This window comes from Argentina silus (assembly GCF_951799395.1).
Source record: "Argentina silus genome assembly, chromosome: 4".
Lineage (NCBI taxonomy): Eukaryota > Metazoa > Chordata > Actinopteri > Argentiniformes > Argentinidae > Argentina > Argentina silus.
In genome coordinates, this window is record NC_139658.1 from 19475985 (window position 1) to 19498484 (window position 22500).

Here is a 22500-nt window from a genome sequence, read left to right on the forward strand (position 1 = left end):
GGGAGGAGAGAGTGAGGAAGGGAGACGGAGGAGGAGTCAGGAGCAGAGAGATTAGGGTGGAGAGGAAGAAGTACTTACATCGACAATGAAGAAGTCCAGCCAACACCAGGCGTTGGTGAAGTACTTGTGAAAGCCGTAGGCCACCCATTTCAGTAACATCTCCAAGATGAAGATGTAGGTGAACACACTGTCCGCGTACTCCAGAATGATCCGGATGGTCTTCCTCTGCTGTATGTACACGTCCTCAAAGGCCTGGGGATGAGCAGGACCAGGTGAAGAAGACAATGACGTGATTGTGACTGTTGTTATTTTACGATTTATAATGAAAGGGTAAATCATAACTAAACTGTTGAGATATGAAACTAAAGACATGGCGTCATCAGTCCTAGGATGCAAGGAAACACAATTCATATTCACAGACGATTATATGTTCTGTCAGCTTATGTTAGTCATTATTTTCAATAATGTGAAGTTTGATGCATCATTGTCTCTTACACAGTAGTGTTTATTGATTGCCTGGTGTTAGTGCGGTGGGTCCCATAGTGCTTGTCCACAAAAGTGAGACAGGAGGTGGGATGTCTGATGTAACAGGCTCTGTGCAGTACGACTGATAGACACTCTCCTCCATCAGCTCTGCTATCCTATATCGCTTTTGTCCATTCCTGAGCACACACTGTAAGTGTTCTGAATCACCATTTGGCTACAGTCCCCCAGAAAGCTGCAAACTAAGCTGGATTCCTTTGGTTAAAAGGCTGGTGCATTACAGCACTTTGCTGTCCATTAGCAACAATCATAGCATGTACAGTAGCAGAAGAAAGCATAGAGAGCATCTCTCTTACACTTTGCAAGAAAAGGGTCGTCAAGGATCTTCACTGTGTGTGTGTGTGTGTGTGTGTGTGTGTGTGTGTGTGTGTGTGTGTGTGTGTGTGTGTGTGTGTGTGTGTGTGTGTGTGTGTGTGTGTGTGTTCTTACCAAAGCACCACTACTGAGCAGGATCATGAAGATGATGAGGGTCTCAAACCAGTTGTGCTCTACAATCAGATAGCAGGTCTTCCTTAGGAACCACCAGTACTTTCCCCAGCCAAAAGTGATAGGCACATCACAGCACGGATACTTGGCAATACATTCTGGAAGAGAGGAGACACACATAATTGAAACAGACAATAGAGGAATGGACCCACAAATACATACACACACACACACACACACACGTGTGCGCGCCACAGAACACAGAACACAGATTACAGAACACAGAACACAGAACACAGAACTCCAATAGAGATTGGAGATGAGGAGCGGTCTTCTCATGGCCCTCTCCTCCAATCAGTTAGCATAATTGTTAAGCGCTACTGCCTCAGACCAACACCTCTCTGTCCCTCCTTACCAGGTGTCCACCAGGCATCTGGGTCCAGGTACTCCTCCACAGCCTCCACCACCACCACCTCCTCCACGTCAGGCTTAATGTCAATGGTGCTGCCCTCAGATGAGCTAGTGTCATCCAGCTTAGAGAGATAGAGAGAGAGAGAGAGAGAGAGAGAGAGAGAGAGAGAGAGAGAGGGAGTGAGTGAAGAAGAGCGAGAGGGACAACAACCATAAAGAAGCGTTCAAACGTGAATTTGTCTGAACATTATGTGTTCAGCTAATAAGCTATTGAAATTATTGAGATGCTGACCAACAGCATTCTCACCATTACCTTATTCAATGACATGGTAGTACTGTACCTACAGAACGTTTTAGGCAAAAAAAACAACAAAAAAAAGTCATTTTTCCTTCTTCTAGCATTGTGACTGCCAATGGTCCCTGGTCCGAGCATTGATTACTTTTTCTTATGATGACTGGTGGATAGATGATTCACTTACTTAAACAAATGTATTTGTTGTAAGTCGTTTGGATAAAGGCGTCTGCTAAATGCCATAAATGTAAATGCATGTTTTAGCCATGCTGTTGAATTTTGACCATGGATGTATCCTTCTCAATTCACCCTGGCCTAGAGTGTTATTAATAGGGATATTAACCAGCTAGTAATTAACCTTGGCTGGTGATTGATTACATGAATAGGGCTGGCCACTGCTAAAAATGCATATGCAGATTTGACAGTGATGAAGCGCTTTATTCTAGGGTTTATTTATGCAAATCAAGCATGATGCACACAATGCATAAACATACAAGATTCAACAGGGGAATGTAAATGAACCGAGGGGAATAATGATTACCATTTAATATACAGCAGGCTTGGCTTTTCCATTCATGGCGCTATATGGCAAATATACTTAGAATTCTCAGGAGACTTTGAGCTAATTCTTAGAACAATAGCCTGGCCTATGATTACAGTGGAAAAAGTGTTTGAGATTACTCTACACAAACTGCTAATGTTTTAATTGTTCAAATGGATCCTGCTCCTCTCTGGTGGCTGTGAACCTGTCAACAGACATATGCTTGGTCAAGTCAACCTAATAAATCATCTCACAGCTGAACAATGAGTCAAGGTGAACCAGGACAAATTGGTAAACCACCCCCCTTGCGTGCTAACAGTCTCATTGTAAGACACATGCACGCATGCATGCACGCACGCACGCACATACACACAGAGCCAATCCGATGCACAGGAGAATGACGCTGCGCTTTATAATCCTGAGTCGTCAGCAAAGGAGCGTATTCGCTCTCTCTCTCTCTCTGGTCTAACAAACAACCAGACAGATCCCTGCCTCTCTGGTCGGCTGACAGGGGCTGGCTGCAGGCTGCTCTACGACAGGCTCCGCTGCAGGGTAGACTGCTGTGTGGTTGGCCAGGAGCACAGCAGCAGACTGGGAATCTGGTACAGTTAGCCTATTGGTGCTGCTACTGCTGCTACTGCTGCTACTGCTGCTACTGCTGCTACTGCCTTCTCCCAGCAAACCAGGTCAAGGTGACCCAAGACAGCAGACTTCCCCAACATATTCACATACTGTACGAGTGAGGACCTCTACCTTCCCTCAGAGTCATACAGTGTACAGAACGATGTCTGTCTGTCTGTCTGTTTCTCTGTCTGTCTGTCTCTCTCTCTCTCTCTCTCTCTCTTTCTCTGTTTCTCTCTCTCTCTCTCTCTCTCTCTCTCTCTCTCTCTCTCTCTCTGTCTGTCTGTCTGTCTGTCTGTCTGCAGCGTCAGCACCAGGGTTCAGTGTCTAAACGAATGTTCTGAAACGTCAGGCCATCTGACGTTCTTCTGCAGTCACCTCCCTGGTTGGCCGGCTCAGCCCAGTTTTGATCAGTGGATGAAAAGACATGCATGCACATACACACAAACAGGATGTACTGTAACCTATGACATCATCCATTGCAGATGGAATATGTTCACTCTTTTTCCCCAAGAGCGTTTATACTCTACAAAGCATCATGTAACAATACAAAGGTCATTGTATTGAGAAATGAAGAGAAATGAACAGTTATAGTGTACTTAGGTGCCTATTCATAGATCTATGTATCCTGTACAGATATCTCTGGCTGCCCCATCTCACATTTGCACCATGAGCACCTTGACGCTGCACGGCACTAAAAATACTGCACCCTAAATCTACCTCCTCCAGGTTTCAACATTCCAATCTCCACTTGATCTACGTTCGCAAAAAGCGCTTCATATGAGTCAACTGACCTAAACTGATTCATTTATTGAAAATGTTAATCAAACCTTCAACCCAATCTCCCTTAAGCAACCACAGCACTTTCCCCTGTCACCCCGTGACATGGATCCTTCCGGGCCCTCCTCTTCGGCCCACACTCACATCTTTGCTGTTCTCCACATCTGATTCGCTGCTGAAGTCCTCCGTGTTGAGGTTCTCGAAGTCCGACTCGCCCACGGCGATGGGAACACACACGGTCAGGTTGGGGTTGTGGATGAAGGACATGTGGTCATCATCGATCATGTACTTGCCCACGCTGCTGCCGATGCCGCTGGTGGTGCCGTTACCGTTCTTGGCGTAGTCCAGCTCGCGGTTGATGTCCACGCCCGTATGGTTGGCGATGCAGTTGAGCTTCTTGTCGTACATGTCATCCAGAGGCTTCTGCTCATCGTCTATAGGCTCCTGCTCACAATCAGAATCAGAGTCAATTTCTATATCAAGGGGAAAGAAGGGAGGGAGAACGCAATTAGGAGGAGGGGGGGCAGGTGGGGGGGGGGGGGGGGGGGGTGAGGATAGAGCCCAAACTTAATTAAGATTAATATGGATGTGGCTTATTGTCTATGAAAAATGTCATATACAGAATACAGTACACAAAGAATCGGAAAAGCTTTACTGCCTTTTAACAACTATCTATAGACATTTGGGTTACCGCTGTATTAGGCTCAAACAGAGCAACACAAACATAACATCAGAGTGGTGTCACGCACATACATCAGACCATGACACAGAAATATACCTTCTTCATCACTGTGGCCATGAAGATCTTGGCCCAGGCGATGCCTGCCTTGATGCGGATGACAGCGATCTGGAGGTTGTTCTGCTCGCCGTCGTCATCTGTGGCTGCCAGGTTGTCAGCGCTGAAGGAGCTCAGCAACAAGGCAAGGAACAGGTTCAGCACCTGGGGAGAGGAGCAGGCCTCAGTGTCTCTATCCTAGATGTAGAACAACTGATCTATCTCCATGGTCTCTGTACTCTTACAACGGTATGACTCAGGTATTATTTCAAGTATATTTAAAGGGACACTTCTTTTGGTCCTCTGTGGCTCAGTTGGCAGAGCATGGCGGTAACAACGCTTAGGTTGTGGGTTTGATTCCTGCTGGGATCATATATACTGAAATGTATGCACTCACTGCAATGTAAGTCGCTTTGGATAAAAGCGTCAGCTAAATGGCATATATATTATTATCATTATTATTATTTATTTATTTATTTATTTATTTTTCTTACCACCAAGTTGCCTATGACCATGACCATCATGAAGACGATGAGGCACATGCTCTGTCCGGCCACCTCCATGCAGTCCCACATGGTCTCAATCCACTCCCCGCACAGCACCCGGAACACGATGAGGAAGGAGTGGAAGAAGTCGTTCATGTGCCAGCGGGGCAGCTCACAGTCCGCGGCGATCTTACACACACAGTCCTTGTAGCTCTTGCCGAACAGCTGCATGCCCACCACGGCAAAGATGAAGACGATGATGGCCAGCACCAGGGTCAGGTTTCCCAGAGCGCCCACCGAGTTACCGATGATCTTGATCAGCATGTTGAGGGTGGGCCATGATTTGGCCAGCTTGAACACTCTCAGCTAATCAAGGGAAGGATGGAAGGAGAGGGAAGGGGAGGTTTATTTTGATGGATGCAGTGGATAATGTTATTTGATTACATACTTTTTGTCAATGTTTGAGTGACTGGTTAACTTCGGTGTTTGAGAGTGATCACGACATCTCGCTTCTGAGTGAGTGATCTCGACACCCATGCTCACACCCTCTCACTGCACCCCTCCCTTTTGTTTCACTCACCAATCGGAATGACCTGAGCACAGACAGACCCTCCACGTCAGCCAATAACAGCTCAACCAAACTCAGGGTCACAATGAAGCCGTCAAAGCAGTTCCAGCCCTCTTGGAAGTAGTAGTAGGGATCCATGGCAACCAGCTTGGCAAACATCTCACCAGCAAATATCCCAGTGAAGACCTGCGGATGCAGAGAGACAAGTTCACAGTGGAATTTTGTGGTCTGACTTGGAGTCCAGAAGCTTGTGTAGGATATGTGTGGACAATAATTTCTCTTTCAAGCACTGTAGACTTTTTACATAATGACTGTGTTGTATGGCTCAGACTAAATGCTGGCACAGTATGAACCAGAAACTGTCTGTTTCCATGTCATACTTGAGAGACACACTTGAGTTCAACACCAGCTGCACTTTAGGCAGATCATGGGGTTTCTAACCGTGTATTAACTATGGTTTAAGATTGTTAAATTGTCTGCATACTGCCTGGATACAGAAAATGGCAGAGCACAATTTGAGAGCCGAATAAAAAAAAAACAGAGCTTGCTTACATTGCATTTTACTACATCACTGTGCTGTATGGCTCAGACTACAGTGATTTGATGTAGTGCTGATTAAAAATGGATTGGGCTCTCAGTGTACAGTAAGTGAAGGATGTCCTGACACGGCAAGGTCATAGTGCAGAGGCGTAGTATTCCAGTAAAGCATAAAGGTTGCATGCTAAAGTACAGTTCGGCGGTGGGCCCATACCCAAACTTCCTGCCCATCATGTGCCCAATCATCACTGCAGAGAGCACTCAGTGATTCATCCTGCACCACCCCTGACGCCAAGCCAATTCCTCCGACCTCATTTCCTGTATCACTCCCCCCCAACAAAAGCCAATCTCTGTGACCTCATTTCCTGTCTCACCCTGACACCATGCCAATATGTCTGACCTCATAACTTGCATTGGACACGAAGGTAGAGATGATACTGTGAAATCTGAGACGGAAGGGATAGCACAGATACCCTCTAAACTCTGCTTACACTCACATGCCAAGCAATACCATCCTGTGTGGCCCACTTAGTAGGGACTAATCAATCAGGTTACATCAAACTTTAATGGAAGCCCCCACCTCACCTCACCACCCCTAGACCCACTAAGCCATGTCAGTGACTACTGAATCAGGAGAAGAGGAGGAGGAGAGAGAGGTGAAAGAGAAAGAGAGAGAAAGAAAGATAGGAGGAGAAAGGGTGGGGTGGGAAAAGGGGGAGGGGGGGCATGAGCAAGAGAGGTAAAAGGGAAATGGGGAAGGAGGAAAGAGAGGGAGGGAGGAGGAGAGGGGGGAGAGAGAGGGAGGGAGGAGGAGAGGGGGGGAGAGAGGGAGGGAGGAGGAGAGGGGGAGAGAGAGGGAGGGAGGAGGAGAGGGGGAGAGAGAGAGGGAGGGAGGAGGAGAGGGGGGGAGAGAGAGAGAGAGAGAGAGGACTGGGGGTGGCGAGAGCAAGGGGAGCAGGCTGTGCTTTAAAATGGAGCTGAATCTTTAATGAGATACCCATCAAAGGACAGTGTGTGTGTGTGTGTGTGTGTGTGTGTGTGTGTGTCTGTGTGTGTGTGTGTCTGTGTGTGCGTGCGTGCGTGTGAGTGCATGTGCGTGCGTGTGAGTGCATATGCGTGCGTGTGCGTGCGTGTGAGTGCATGTGTGTGCGTGCGTGTGAGTGCGTGTGCGTGCGTGTGAGTGCGTGTGCGTGAGTGCGTGTGCGTGTGCGTGTAAGGGCCTGAGCTGAACCAGCAGAGAAGTGCTCTGAGGGACCCGTGCCATGGCTCCATCACCACAGGATGGACATTGAGTGAGAAAGAGAGAGAGAAAGAGAGAGAGAGAGAGAGAGAAAGAGAGAGAGAGAGAGAGAAATAAAAACGAATTCCATGTTGACAGACTCCTGTGTGGGATATAGAACACTACATCGTGCACTTGACTCTTCCTCACCAGATTCCCCACTGACAGAACTGCCTCGAAGTGAGGGGTCATGGGGTAGTGCTCCATGGCCATGAAGAGGGTGTTGAGAACGATACAGATGGTGATGGCCAGGTCTACGAAGGGGTCCATGACGATGATGTTGACCACGTGCTTGATCTTCAGCCATATGGGACAGCACTCCCAGATCAGGAATAGGTTGGCGAACTTATACCAGAAGGGTGGACACTTTCTCTGGGACTCCTCCAACTCTGCGGAGGGAAAAAGAGATAGGGAGAGAGGGAAGAGAGACGGGAGGGAGGGAGGGAGGGAGGGAGACAGGGAGGGAGGGAGAGGGAAAGAGAAAGAGAAAGAGTAAGGGGAACCCAGAGTCACAAAAGAGCCAAAGCAAACAAGGCTCTGTCAACTCTAGTGGGTGTATTACAGGCTGACAGGACAGAAAGTGAAGAGCTTGGGAGGTTAAAGGGTAAAGGTGAAAGGTGGAGAGGCAGCCGTACCCTCTAGCTGGGTGTTGGTGACCACGCTCATCACGCTGTTGGCCCGGTCCTTCCTGTTGAAGGAGGAGTTGAGCTGGTCCACAGACACCATCAGAGAGCCAGAGTGTTTCTTCTTCACCTCCACCTCCGTGGTCTACACTCAGGGAGAGACACAACCCCCTGTCAGAGTCTGGACACTCAAACACACACACACACACACACACACACACACACACACACACACACACACACACACACACACACACACACACATACACACACATACACACACTGCACTTCTCTACACAGTCCCAACCTAGCCCCTGACTTTGCTAAAGTTCTGCAAGGGCTTAGTGAAAGAGAGTTAAAACATGCTTACAGCAACCCATCCACATAAACCCAAACTCCTCACACTCTAAAACTGCCCATACCCACTTGTTATATTACAGGATGTTCTATAAGCTCGTCCCATATAACACAACAAAATCCAAAAAGTACATTTAAGACCCCATCCTTTACAACCTCTGCCCAGTCACTTATCCCCCACCCAATAACCTCCCACCTCCGACCTCCGACCCTGCATGCATATGCATGCATATATCAAGTAGGAAAAGAGGAAAACAGTTCAAGACATCATTCGCCACTGTACCATGCTACGTTTGGACAGAGGTAAAAAGAGGTAAAGCTTGGATCGTTGAGAGTAAAGGGGGATGTCAAACTATCATGCTAGCTAGGATGAGGAGGAATGCTGTTATTGGTTAAGGTTAAGGTTTGTTTCTTGCACCTCCCAGTAGCTTTGGGAAAGACAAACAAGAGTGAGTTGGGGAAAAAGAGAAAGAATAGACTGGTCCTGAACTTGCAAGTCCCTTAAAAAAGGAGAGACAATGAGTGTGAGGAATGAAAATATTGTATTGTGGGTAATAAGAGGTCCTTTGAGGTTGTCTGTATGTTGGGAATGTGACTTTAGGAGAGGGAACAGTAGGTAGTTTAGTAGAGAGGTGCTACTGTAGGGGATATTGACTGTGTGCTAGCTAGTATACAGGAGGCTTGGGTTACTAGTAAGGGGGCCAGGTCAGAAGGACTATGTTGGCTGTAATGGGTAGTAGGAAGGTATGGGACAGTGTACGCAGCTGAAAAAAGGCTGACTGCAGTTGAGTGAGTGAGTGAGTGAGTGAGTGAGTGAGTGAGTGAGTGAGTGAGTGAGTTTCATTGGTGGAGGAGGATGCCACTCAAAGCAGCTGAGACAAAGGGGGCGGGGGGGAGAAGAGAATAGAGATTGTAGTGGAAGTGTGAGGCTGTGATGGCTGACCAGGACTCAAAAGAAGAAGAAAAAAAACACGATTACCGACAAAGGAACCCAGAAATTCAGAGACCAGGGAGGGAAAGATCGGGGGGGAGAGAGGAAACAAGACCAAAAGGAAAGGACGCGAGGAGAAGCTGGAGAGACCGGGGGGCCACCACCATCATGCCTAGTCTGTATGAGTGTCTCATGGACATCCTTACACTGTCGTCAGTGGCTGCCTTATCTATTTTCACCTCAGGCAGTAGGCGTCCGCCGGGCCCGGGCCCGCTGAGCGACACCACGCCGTTGCAGTCCACCGTGCTGTTCCTCTTCCCTCCAGAGTGGGGCGCCAGGGGGTTGAGGCGCGATGAGCCCTGGCTGAAGCCGCTGTAGCTGTTGCGGCGGTAGGGGATGAACAGGGAACCGCGGCGGTCCTCGCTCTCCTCCACCGTGCTGTGCTCGTCGTCGGCAAACTCGTTCTCCGAGCCCACGTCCTTGGAGCGGCCCTTGAAGCTGAAGATGCTGCTGCGGCTGTTGTGGCGTGACATGTAGGGTGAGCCCGGGATACTGAGGAGAGACTGAGGGAGAGGGGGGAGAGAGAGAGAGGGAGGGATGGGAGAGAGGGAGGTGGGGGGAGAGGGAGGGGGGGTGGGAGGGAGAGAGAGAGGGAGGGAGGAGGGAGGGAGAGAGGGAGGTGGGGGGGAGAGGGAGGGAGGTGAGGGGGAGGAGGGAGAGAGAGAGGGAGGGAGGTGGGGGGAGGGGGAGAGTGGGAGGGATAGGGGAGAGAGAGGGAGGGGGGAGAAGAGGAGGGAGAAAGGATAGAAGGGGTAAGGTGGTTGACAGAGCGAAGACATGAGAGTGTAGTGTAGAAAGGGGAAGGGGGGAACAGAGAGGGGGGAACAGGGAGGGGGGGGAATGTAGGGAGAGGGGGATGGAAGCGAGAAGAGAGGGGTTGTAGAGTGGGAACATGAGAGTAAGATGAAGAGGACAAATGGGGGAAGATGAAAGGTTGAGAAAGAAGTTGAGTGACTATCGAGAAAGAGAGAAATTGCTCATTTTAGACATGGGAGAATATTTTAGAGTAGTAGCCAACAATCTACAGAATAACACACATTTATGATGCCATGTGCCCTCTCTGGGGGTGAGGGTTGTTTTTCTCCAGGGGCAAAGGTGTGGATAGCAAGGACAGTGACAACATACAGCTATATTACTGCTTTCAGCAGGCCGGTGAAAGATTCATGAAAAGCCTTCATCAATAATAGAGAGCAGGCCTGTGGAAGCATGACTCTCCCTCTGCCTCCTTCCTTCCCACAGACTATGGGACGTGTGTGTATAACGTACAGACATGGCTAAAAAAACCGCCTCTCCTGGTGTTTAACACAGGGATGTGTCAGAGAGACATCACTGATGCCACAGTACGGCAGAAGCAAGGGAGGAGGAGGGAGAGAGGGAGAGAGGGAGAGAAGGAGAAGTGTGTGTTCTCTTTATGTCACAACCAACCCCTTTGTTACACACAGACATGGAACCTAACGTTTGTTTAACGTCATTGTAAGACGATGCCACTAGTAAACTGATAATACCAGTGTAATAATAAATGTTTAATGGTGAATTCATATCTGGCGAATGAAAACCATCTGCCCCACTAAAAAACGATTTCCTCTATCATTTATTTGCCGTTAATCATATCCCCCCCACCCCCCTGAATATCACATTACTGTACTTCAGTGAGTATTGCACGAGATGAAACACTAGCCTGTACCTGGTTCATGTTCGACGTCTTTCTCCCCAGCCGGTTGCCCGGGAAACGGAAGGTGCTTCTCTTGCTGCCGTCGTCGGACTCGGACTTGACAACCTTCTCGGTGTCGCCCTTCTCCTTCTCCTGCTCCTTCTGCCGCCATTTCTTCTTGCGGTTGCGCCGCTCCTTGGCGCTCTTGGAGCTGAGCTTGGAGACCTCGGAGGAGCTGCGGGACAGGTGACCCCCGCCGTCGTCCTCCACTGCGTCCTCCGACACCGTGCCCGCCGAGGTCACCATGGCAGCAGCCTGATGGGGGAGGGGGGGGGCAGGGGGTAGAGTGAGAGGTAGGAGAAGTTATGACAGGTAAGAGAAGAGAGAAAATGGAGGGTGTAAGACACGCCGAACACCAGGATGCATGTGTGTGTGTGTGTGTGTGTGTGTGTGTGTGTGTGTGTGTGTGTGTGTGTGTGTGTGTGTGTGTGTGTGTGTGTGCGTGCGTGCGTGCGCGTGCATGCGCATGTGTGTGTGTGTGCGTATGTGTGCAGTCATTGTGCCTGTGGCTGACCTGAGCATCTTCCTGCTGTTTCTTCAGCTGCTCCAGCATGGCCTTAAACTCTGCCTCCTTCTGCTCAGCCTCCTCCATGGTGGCCTGGTTCTGCTCCTCATAGGCCATGGCCACCACAGCCAGGATCAGGTTCACCAGGTAGAACGAGCCCACGAAGATCACCAGCACAAAGAAGATCATGTAGGTCTTCCCTGCGGCCCTCAGCGTCTGGAAAAGATGGAGAGAGGGACAGAAAGGGGAAAGTATAGCGATATACAGTACCAGTCAAAAGTTTGGACACACCTTCTCATTCAATGATTTTTTATTATTTTCTACATTGTAGATTCATATTGAAGACATCAAAACTATGAAGGAACACATATGGAATTATGTAGTAAACAAAAAAGTGTTAAACAAGCCAGAATATGTTTTATATTTTAGATTCTTCAAAGTAGCCAGCCTTTGCTTTGATGACAGCTTTGCACACTCTTGGGAAGGTGTGTCCAAACTTTTGACTGGTACTGTATATATAGAGAGACAGAGACCAATCAAAGGAGAGTGAGAAACAGTCGTGGTTATGATGCAATAACGAACATCATGGAAATTGGTGTTCATAAAAATCATAAAAAAAATAAAAAAAGAGCTGCTTATGATTTTAGCACGAAATGCTAATGATCTCTAAAAATCGAACTAATTATTTTCCACTATTGTAGAGTTGCAGTATTAGACTCTAATGGCTCTATTCTCTCATGTTCCTCCAGAGCTGTTGATGTGTTGTGTGTTACTCTGTCAGGGCAGAGTGTTGGCAGTCCTTTTACATTTCTCTAGGATTGGCTCTGGGCGTGATGGGAGTCGCGAGGGTGCTGGGTCTCCCATTTAAACCGGGAGAACACACACACACACACACACACACTCACACACACACACACACACACACACACACACACACACACACACACACACACACACACACACCACGCCGACTGAGTAATTTGCCAAGACGGGTGAATATATTATGGATGTGGTGCTGCAGGTCTGCAGGAGCAGAGAGAAGTCTTATCATACTGTCACACACCAGCTCACATTACTAGAGTTAATGATTAGAGTGGGGGCAAAAGCAAATATATACTTATTTGTGTGTGTGTGTGCATGTGTGTGTATGTGTATGTGTATGTGTATGTGTGTGTGAGTGTGTGTGTGTGTGTGTGTGTGTGTGTGTGCGTGTGCGTGTGTGTATGTGTGTGTGTGTGTGTGTGAGTGTGTGTGTATGTGTATGTGTATGTGTATGTGTGTGTATGTGTATGTGTATGTGTGTGTGTGTGTGTGTGTGTGCGTGTGTGTGTGTGTGTGTGTATGTGTGTGTGTGTGTGTGTGTGTGTGTGTGTGTGTGTGTGTGTGTGTATGTGTGTGTGTGTGTGTGTGTGTGTGTGTGTGTGTGTGTGTGTGTGTGAGTGTGTGTGTGTGTATGTCCAATGCAGCCTCTCTGTCTCTCTTTCTGTCTATGTTTCTCTCTTTCTCTCCCACTGTATACCTTTTCACTTGAACTCGTCAAAGTTACAATAACACCGTCTGTCATCAGTAGGTGCAGCTACACCATGGGACATAGATTAGGACGGGACCAGAAATCTGATTAAACCGTGATATTGAATCCATGTGGCACCTCTTCAACAGACCTGACTTCTTGACCAGTCCGCCATCTATTTTTGACCAATCTGCCAGTTAAAATCAGAGGGCAAACAAACGAACAGGAAAAAACGCTGAGAGGTTGTTTTTGCTGATTCGTTCTTGTTTTTACTATGATCAGCCCTCTTGATTACTCTTCAACATGCCCTTAAAAGTCAGTATTGCTGAATTTACAGAGGGACATGAATGTAACCCAGCAGGACAAAGTTTGAATACATTGGCCGTATCTGACTACTCTCAACTCATAGCTGCTAGCATTGATTAAGTGTTAAGTATTTCAGTGAGACTCAGAGAATGTGCAAAGTAGAGACCAAAACCTAAAAAATAGCCCTTTTTATAGAACCGTCTATGAGAGAATTTTGCCAGGCTAAAATATTCATTCAACTTATCTACATTCAAGACCTGAGTAAAAAAAACCCGACACAGACAGACAGACAGACAGACAGACAGACAGACAGACAGACAGACAGACGGAATGACCGACTGGCAAACTGGCGGGGCCCTTTACCAGCATGTAGAGATTCTCCCAGAAGTCCTGGGTCATGAGGCGGAACAGGGTGAGGAAGGCCCAGCCGAAGCTGTCGAAGCTGGTGTAGCCGTAGTTAGGGTTCCTCCCCGCCTTCATACACATGTAGCCCTCCGGGCACCGCCTGCCATGGACAGACAGACAGACAGACAGACAGACAGACAGATAGACAGACAGACAGACAGACAGACAACCATTATGCAAATGTCCCATTGACATCAATGCAAGATTTATGTAATCTCGAGTTTGGATTCCACCCTATGTTTGGATCACATGGTTTATACCATTTCTCATTCCGTTCCATGCATTACAATGAGCTTGTCCTCCTGTTTCTACATCCACCAGCCTCCCCTGGTTTGGATGTGCATAATCACTCTCCTTTCATCAGACCATCGCCTGTGCAATGTTGTCTGTGCTCAAAGTGGGTGAGAGCTTCAGTTTGTGTGAGTGTTGGTTGTTACCTAGTTCCATTGGTGTCAGGACAGTAGACTTACCCTGAGTCAGAGCTGTTCCCACACAGTAGAGCATCTATCTGACCAGGGTAGAAGTAGAAATGGGCTGAAAAAGAGAAAAAAGTTGAATTTCACTCGTGCGAACACTGTGCTGTTAAGACCCATGGCATGATTTCAGTGTGTCTTCACCTAATGTAGACATGAACACACAGATGTGTTTTGTTCTAGTCCTGTGTATGGCTCTTTGTTCCTGGTCTTTCTTCCTGGTCAGGTCATGTGATCAGGTCCAACTCCTAGCCACAGTGTAACCATGTGAGTGTGTCTTTGTCTACTCTTGCGATGTGGCAGACTCACTGTCGTTCATGATGTACTCGTTCCAGTCAAAGCCCTTGCTGCCATTGGACAGGTAGGTCTCGGTGGAGTTGGAAATTGGCCAGACGACACACTTCTGTCGTAGGTTGCCCATGAAGAGCTGTAGGCCAATCAGAGCGAAGACGCTGAGACAGAAGACAGTCAGGATCATCACGTCCGACAGCTTCTTCACTGACTGGATCAGAGCACCCACAATGGTCTTCAGACCTGGGGAGAGGAACGCACCACACACACACACACACACACACACACACACACACACACACACACACACACACACACACACACACACACACACAAGCAGTGCACAGACGGAAACAGGCATACATACATACATACATACATAAGACAGAAACACACACATACAAAAAGGGTATTGGGCATCGCTCGAATGCACAAACTCAGACATGAAATGATTGACAGTAAAGAGGTATATTCACAGTTCACAATATTGAGTCCTCGTTCTGAATTCTTACGGTCTCATCAAAGTGTATTTATACAAACTATTGTTAAAATGTACTGTTGCACTGATATCCTATTGACTGATATCTGACTTAAGAGGTTTGGTAGAGACATTCTAAATTTCTCTAATTATAAATTATATAATGTGATTTGATTACAGCAGACATTTTCTGTCTACCTCCAACCTACATTGTGCTTGTGTTCCATATCATGTTAAGTCATTTTCAACTAATAAAGGAAAATAACTTCCTTGATAATTACCTTCAACAAGAGTGCACAGATATTATAAAGGCATCATAACATACATAATCACACAGAGATTTTATACTCTGTCCGTTTAAACAGAGCACACAACACAACACCTTTGAGAGTGGCCCCACGTGACATTTCCTTGAGATTGACACACTGCTTTGTTATCAAATACTGAACCTTATCAAACCTACAGTAATTTCCCTCACCACATTCCCCAACCCAAAGGCATGCCAAAATGTCTTTAAACATAATTTGAAAGTGGAAGTTGAAACACAAACTGACTTTCTTCACTACAGATGGGCTGAGGGGGGGCCAGTTGTTCTAAAATCGGTTTGAGTCGAGGGGCAACAACTTCTGACTATTCTGTGCTTTTCTGTTTTGGTTTCAGTTCCACAGGCAGTCAGTGTCGACCTTCCTAGGAAACCGTTGGACCACTCTCAGATAACAGATATGCAGATTAAAGAAAACATCCACCAAATCAACAAAACAGAGCAGCACCACAAACAGAGCGCAAGACGAGGCTCAGTCAGAGTAACAGGAAGTGAGAGAGAGAGAGAGAGAGAGAGAGAGAGAGAGAGAGAGAGAGAGAGAGAGAGAGAGAGAGAGAGAGGACAGGCGAGGAAGGGGGTTAGGGGAGGGGGTATGAGAGGACGCATGCAGGTCATTTAAACGCCAAGGCTGAAGGAATTGACTCCACGTCAACATCACCTGTGTCACAAGCGTGATGGTGACTTAGCTTTAACTGGAGAATGGTTCCCATCCTAGGCACCCCCTTCTCCCACAGGTGCTGTGATCCCCCACTGGGTGAGCCCTCTAGGCTGGGTATGCACAGAGTACAGCTTAGCTGACCTCCATTTTAGATCACAGGCCTACTCTGGAGGCTGAGTTTACAGTACTGTATGTGCACAAATCCAAAACAAATCATAGCGTAGTAGACCTTGCTGCTCCAGAACCTTGTTCAATGATAGTTTTGCACCTTTGGAGTATTTGGCTCATTGAGCATTGTGTGTGTGTGTGTGTGTGTGTGTGTGTGTGTGTGTGTGTGTGTGTGTGTGTGTGTGTGTGTGTGTGTGTGTGTGTGTGTGTGTGTGTGTGTGTGTGTGTGTGCGTGTGCGTGTGCGTGTGCGTGTGCGTCTGCGTGTGGGTGTGGGTGTGCGTTTCTGTTTGTATGTTTTGAAATTAACTGATTTACAAACACTACCAATGGTGCAAATATCCCCACCGATTTCCCAGTGAAAATCCCTTCTCTTGGATCAAAGGTATATTTGCATACAATTTAATTCATTTCTTTTCATTCACTTCTATTTTGTGTGTGTACCTTTCAGAGGATCTTCCCAAAAATCAGTAGCTCAAATTCAAAGGACCCTGTAATAATCATGACTGAATAAAATTCAAAGTAAAGAAGCTCCTTAAAAGCCAAAGTTGTAAGAAAAAAGCAGGTGTCTTGAAAAGCTTCATGCAGCGTAAAATGTGTTTCAAACTAGGCTTGGCAGTCTTAAGGAATTAAATGGTCTTCAGAATTCTCCTATTTCACTCAGAGGACACGATCATACAGAATAGCATGTTGTGCTTTCTGCTCTGGCATTGTGTTTTTATATAATGAGAAGCTAAGGTAGAAATATGAACCCAAACTGATTAAACATTGAACTTAGTCTTATCTAACTAACCTGTATTCATTTATTTCACTTGGTGACTAATAACTCTAAATTGGAATGCAAATCTCAGCTTTCATTAGAGATCATTCGATAACCCTTTATTTTACAGGACTGTTTCATGTGATGATTATGTAGTACATTAGGGTACATTGCGTAAAATGGTACTTTGAGGTACTTGTCTCAATAAATTCTGCACAATTGGTAACTACCTGGTACTAAATGGAAAATTGAGGTGCTTGAGACAGTGTCATCAATATGCAATTATCAAGTGATAGCAGTTTTACCCAGTACTTTTTAAGTAAGAACTTGAGTATTACAAGGCTGTAAGATAAAGGGTTACTAGGATTTCTGATGGTCTAAAGTACATCTGCTATTTTAGTGTTGTGAGACCTACGTCAATCACCTTGAATATGTAATGCAGTCAAAACAAATGTTTTTCGGACTATACCAATATCTCATGATAATAATCAGTGGTGTAAGTGAAGGCTGATTTTTATAAACAGATTTAATGAACGCTTCCCCCATACATACTATCTGCTGCTCTCAATACACATGTGATGTCACTTTGAATGACCTATTATAGAGATACAAAATAAACTCAATATGGGCTGTGGTCTACTTCCAGGTTAGGGTTAATCTGTCTCACCCAAATACATATGGGCTAGGGTCTACTTCCAGGTTAGGGTTAATCTGTCTCACCCAAATACATATGGGCTAGGGTCTACTCCCAGGTTAGGGTTAATCTGTTTAACCCCCTCAATATGGGTTATGGTCTACTTCCAGGTCATACAGAGGTCATCTCCTCCACTTAACCCCACAAGACTGCCAGTAGACTGCTAAGCCTATCAAAAATGTATTGCTACCATTTTTGATTGTTTGGAAAAGTAATATAAAAGAAAAAGGTATATATTCTGAGGCATCCTCTTTAAGAGTCCAAAGTAATATAAAAGATGATAGTTGGTAAACAAAATAAGCTCAGCCTTAGTGTTTAAATGGGAGTCTCACCTGGAATGACAGAAATAGTTTTCAATGCTCGGAGAACCCTGAACGTTCTCAACGCCGAGACATTTCCAAGGTCCACAAACTCTGTTATATATCTGTAACAAGGTAGGATCACACACAGAACAAGAACACCATGACACAAAACACACACGGTAACACACATACACACACACACACACACACACACACACGTACGCGCAAGAGCATGACACCACCACCATAACCACCACCAGCGAAGACCAGGAGGGGACACCACGGTGAGAGAGAGAGAACGCCTGTCCATCCAGGAGGAAGAGGATGAAGGAGGAAGAGGAAACGAAAGGAAACAGAAACAAAACCACACCTAACACCAACCCCGCGATTCGCCCGCCCGCAAACACATACACCTGCACAGTCTTACCTGGAATAACAGAAATTGTTTTCAAAGCCCTCAGAACCCTGAACGTACGCAGAGCTGAGACATTGCCTAGGTTTACAAACTCTGTTATATACCTGCAGGGTGGATCAAATAACAATTACTCAGAAGTTGTTCCAATTAGAGAGACAGATAGAGAAAGAAAGAAAGAAAGAAAGAAAGAAAGAAAGACATGCAATACATTTATTGTATGACAAAACCCTCTAGCCCCGTGTATATGACCCCTAAAGAAACTCAAACTAACAAAATACCCTGAGGTTAGCGTACAGGAAAGTCTCATGTAAGAAAGACTTACAGGGATTCATTGTATAAAGATGTAGGGGGCATAAAAAGGAAAGATGATAGTAAAACAAATACTAACCCTAACCTTTTTTTTTCTTCTTTTTTTTACCAATTTTGTATAGCTTTTTCTTTTATTTTCTATGCCCAGCAAATACAGGGCAATAGACAATAAATGGGATTCGTGCACAATCAGAAAAAAAGACTTAATGTGCAGTAGTTAGGCAAACAGTATTTTAATCATTGTGTCAATTGAATATAGTCAAGTTTGAAGTTGGTTGATCAGGCACAGGTGTTGGCACAGATCAAAACGAATTCTGAAATATTGAGTGTTTGAAATTGATCTAAAAAGGTCTGAATCCAGGTTCCTCTTGGATTTTACATGTACATTTCCTGTCCCAAACCTTGTCTTTTCACCCTGGTGCAGATAGAGGTGGGAGAGAGGAGACTGTAGCAGGTGAGAACTTACGCCATAGAGATCACCATGAAGTCCAGCCAGTTCCATGGATCCCTTAGAAAAGTGAACCCATCTATAGCGAAACCTCGGGCGACAATCTTTGTGAGCGATTCGAAGGTGTAGATACCCGTGAAGGTGTACCTAGAACACATTGTGGGAGGAGGCAGTGAAAGGGTGATACAACAAATGCATAGTTGTTTATACATATGTGGACATAAAGGTGTGCTTGTTTGGATAAAGGTGTACTTACTCTACTTGTTTGGACCATTCTGGAGGATCACTAAAGGTCATGAAGATACAGTTGGTCAAAATTGTACACATGATGATCATGCTGAATAATGTGAGAGGATATTAAGTTAAGGAAAGTTTGGGGAAGTCTGACCATCCATGTATGCCACACCCCCCCCCGCCCCAACAACATAGCAATACATCACTACTCTTAATATCATTTAATTCAATATACAACTGTCTTATGAAGGCTTTAGCATAATGTTGTCTACACAATATACAGGCAGAACAAAGATGGTGGACACTGAGTTGTGTGCTAATAGTAGCATAGCAATAGAAACACATCCAGCCCTTTCACCCATCAGTAGTCATGGAGGAAAGGAGACAAGGGAAGGAAACAAGGAAATGAACTCGTTTCAGAATAATGGGACACAGTGAGCATTCATTTACATCACGTACAACAACTGAATCACAACCTTGACCCAAGGTAATGCACCACTTGAAAAGGATATGAATGGATCAAAATCTTAATAGCTATACGCCTAAATAGATTAAAAGGGCTTATGATGTACAAGGAGGGCGTGGCACTGAAGCGAAAGATGGTTTTTCCGCCATTTAGGACTATAAACGTCTGTGGAGAGAGAGAGAGAGAGAGAGAATACATAGTATGACACATACAAGTCGTAAATGTTGGTTCCATACTATCATAAGAGATCAGGAAGTGATGACTGGGAGTCTGTTCATTGGATGATCTGATTCCTGACCTCATATTTGAGTCATAGGGCACACAGGGTGGCTCCACCCATTTTATGGACCGTGATGTTTCAGATTGCAGTCAAAGTGCGATTACACATTTCAACATTGTAGAGTCATGAGTGACTTATATAGCCTAAAACATTTCCTAAGAAGTAAGAAACAGGATGATTTAAAAAAGAAATAACCAGGTAGGTAACGTTTATATAATTGAAATAAGTTACCACCAGGGGATTTCCTGGGCTATAATGACCTTGAACTGTATGCACACACACACACACACACACACACACACACAGACACACACACACACACACACACACACACACACACACACACACACACACTGCTAAAGCACAGGGTGAACAGCAAAGACAACCACAACCTCCTCTCATATCAGAAATAAGGCAGAGAGTTACAGTATGACCGTAAATCAACCATGGACAATGTCCACCTCTAGAGGCCTAGTACATGCAGAGGCCTCTGTTTTACTATGGTGTCATCACTCCTGCTGTGTCAGTTCACAGGTACTTATATCCTGGCCTCTCCTTGAGACCCCTCACTGTATGTATCTACCAGATCCTTGTCTGAGAGAGTTCCTCCCTGGCTAGGTTTCACCTCTACAGTAACCTCTGCAGGCTGCCTCTGGAATGCAGGAGGAGACAGGCACGGGAGAAGCTCCCCCCTTTGTCTGTAGCCAAATGGCCCTCTTCCTCCCCTGCTTAAAGCTCTTACTGGAAGAGAACTGCAAACGCTGCCATCGATCAGGGCCATATCTGCTGACTCCAGCCTCTCAACAACGACTCCCCACCCATAAACAGCACTGGGCCAAGTGGGGCTGGGCTGTGGGGTTATACCGTATGTGTGTGTGTGTGTGTGTGTGTGTGTGTGTGTGTGTGTGTGTGTGTGTGTGTGTGTGTGAAATCAAAAGTGTCTATATTAACATATCTACGTCAACTAAGAGAGCCAGGTAACACACGCACCTTCCTGTGCCACTACGACAACTGTATGTGGCGAGTAGAGAATATGTAGGCCAAGATACTGCCAACACATTGAAGCAGAACGTTTAAGCAGCCCTACATCCACAGGTACTGTACAGCCAATTCACATGAATAATGTCAACAAAATAACATGAGCTCAATGCATAAAAGACTCAACGTGTACTCAAAAATCAGAACACATAACCTAACCAATCATCAGCAAGCCTTATACATTCTGGAACATTCTACTAACTCAACTAAACACAGGTATAGGAACCAAGGGGGATATGGACTCCACATGTATGAATTCAGGTGCACAGCACACATACCGCAAGGACATACCTCTATCGAAACCAAGAGACGCCATTACGCCAACACACCGTGCAGACAACACACACTGCCCATGAGTGGAACACATCAAGGGGAACACTAGAAAGAAATGGGTAGGCGACAAGAAGGTGTCCTGAGACAAGAGGTGTCCTGAAATCTAATTCGATTAAAAATAACGACTGCAGTCTGGGGAAAGACAAAATGTATTCTCTGCATTAGAGGACTCCTCACTCTCCCTCCCTCCCTCCCTCCTGAACCTCCTCCTACACTCTCTTCTTCCTTTTTGACCGTCATGTTTCCTAAAACATCAACTGTTTTACATGTTACACAACAAATGAACACCAACTCAGCCCTAACAAGGAAGTGGAGGAAATGAGAGCTGAGATCACGTAGGGCTACAAGGCCTGAAATCTGTCTTTCAGAAGAAGTTACATGTTGCCCTCACAGAGGAGGGATGTGAATGGCCTGTCGTCATTGGTGTATATCTCAGTGGTGTATTAACACACGGCCATGTTTTCCTTTTTGTTCTGCCTACAGTCTGAATCTCTCCTGCCCTCTCTCCTCTTTGGAGTGAAGGATACTTTGATTTAAGACCACGGAGAAACAAGATCTGACACGTAGCCATGTCCATGCATCTGGTAGAGCAGGAATGGAGCAGTTGTAGGACTCTGAATGATCATATCATTGAAGAATAAAGTAATTCATGCAATGACTATCCTCACATTGAATGGAATTCCTGAGGGATGAAAGACTCATTTCAAAAAGGAAAAGGTTTCATTGGACTAAATCTATTTTGATGCGATCTGCAGATTGTTCACTTCAAAATACACACAAACGCACACGGGCACGCACGTGCACGCACACACACGCACGCGCGCACATGCGTCTACACACACGTGATACACTGGTTTCATACTTATATACTGGCCCTGTGTTTCAATGTAGGTCACCCACTATGGCGTACTGAAATTAATTTACATAAAGATTCATAATTCAATTGTAAAGGGGCTTTAGCATGCCTGTAAGCTGGATGGATGTGGAGAGGGAGGAATCTGCTCTTGACTCCAGCTTGGCATCCTGGCAGTGTTAAAACGGCCAGTGCTGTGTGACAGTATGGTTGCAGACCAGGTGAGGCTGGTGGAGGTACAAATCGGAGGACGGGGCTCATTGTCATGCATGGAATGAATGAGGAATGGTGGTCTTTCAAACACACATGTTTGA

The 22500-nt window shown here is 46.0% G+C and overlaps 1 protein-coding gene across 1 annotated transcript in view; it reads right to left on the reverse strand.

Moving 5' to 3' along the window:
• The window catches only part of scn8ab (sodium channel, voltage gated, type VIII, alpha subunit b), a gene marked incomplete at both ends in the record, with an annotated part of 37878 nt that overhangs the window by 9454 nt on the left and 5924 nt on the right, over positions 1 to 22500 (reverse strand). Inside the window, 20 exon segments of the mRNA XM_083667501.1 lie at positions 79 to 252; positions 973 to 1127; positions 1385 to 1502; positions 3759 to 4058; positions 4393 to 4554; positions 4884 to 5240; positions 5455 to 5628; positions 7409 to 7647; positions 7894 to 8026; positions 9376 to 9732; positions 10914 to 11195; positions 11455 to 11661; positions 13625 to 13766; positions 14137 to 14200; positions 14449 to 14673; positions 17841 to 17932; positions 19001 to 19129; positions 19239 to 19319; positions 19716 to 19729; positions 19731 to 19847. Coding sequence (XP_083523627.1) covers positions 79 to 252; positions 973 to 1127; positions 1385 to 1502; positions 3759 to 4058; positions 4393 to 4554; positions 4884 to 5240; positions 5455 to 5628; positions 7409 to 7647; positions 7894 to 8026; positions 9376 to 9732; positions 10914 to 11195; positions 11455 to 11661; positions 13625 to 13766; positions 14137 to 14200; positions 14449 to 14673; positions 17841 to 17932; positions 19001 to 19129; positions 19239 to 19319; positions 19716 to 19729; positions 19731 to 19847 — 3522 coding nt within the window.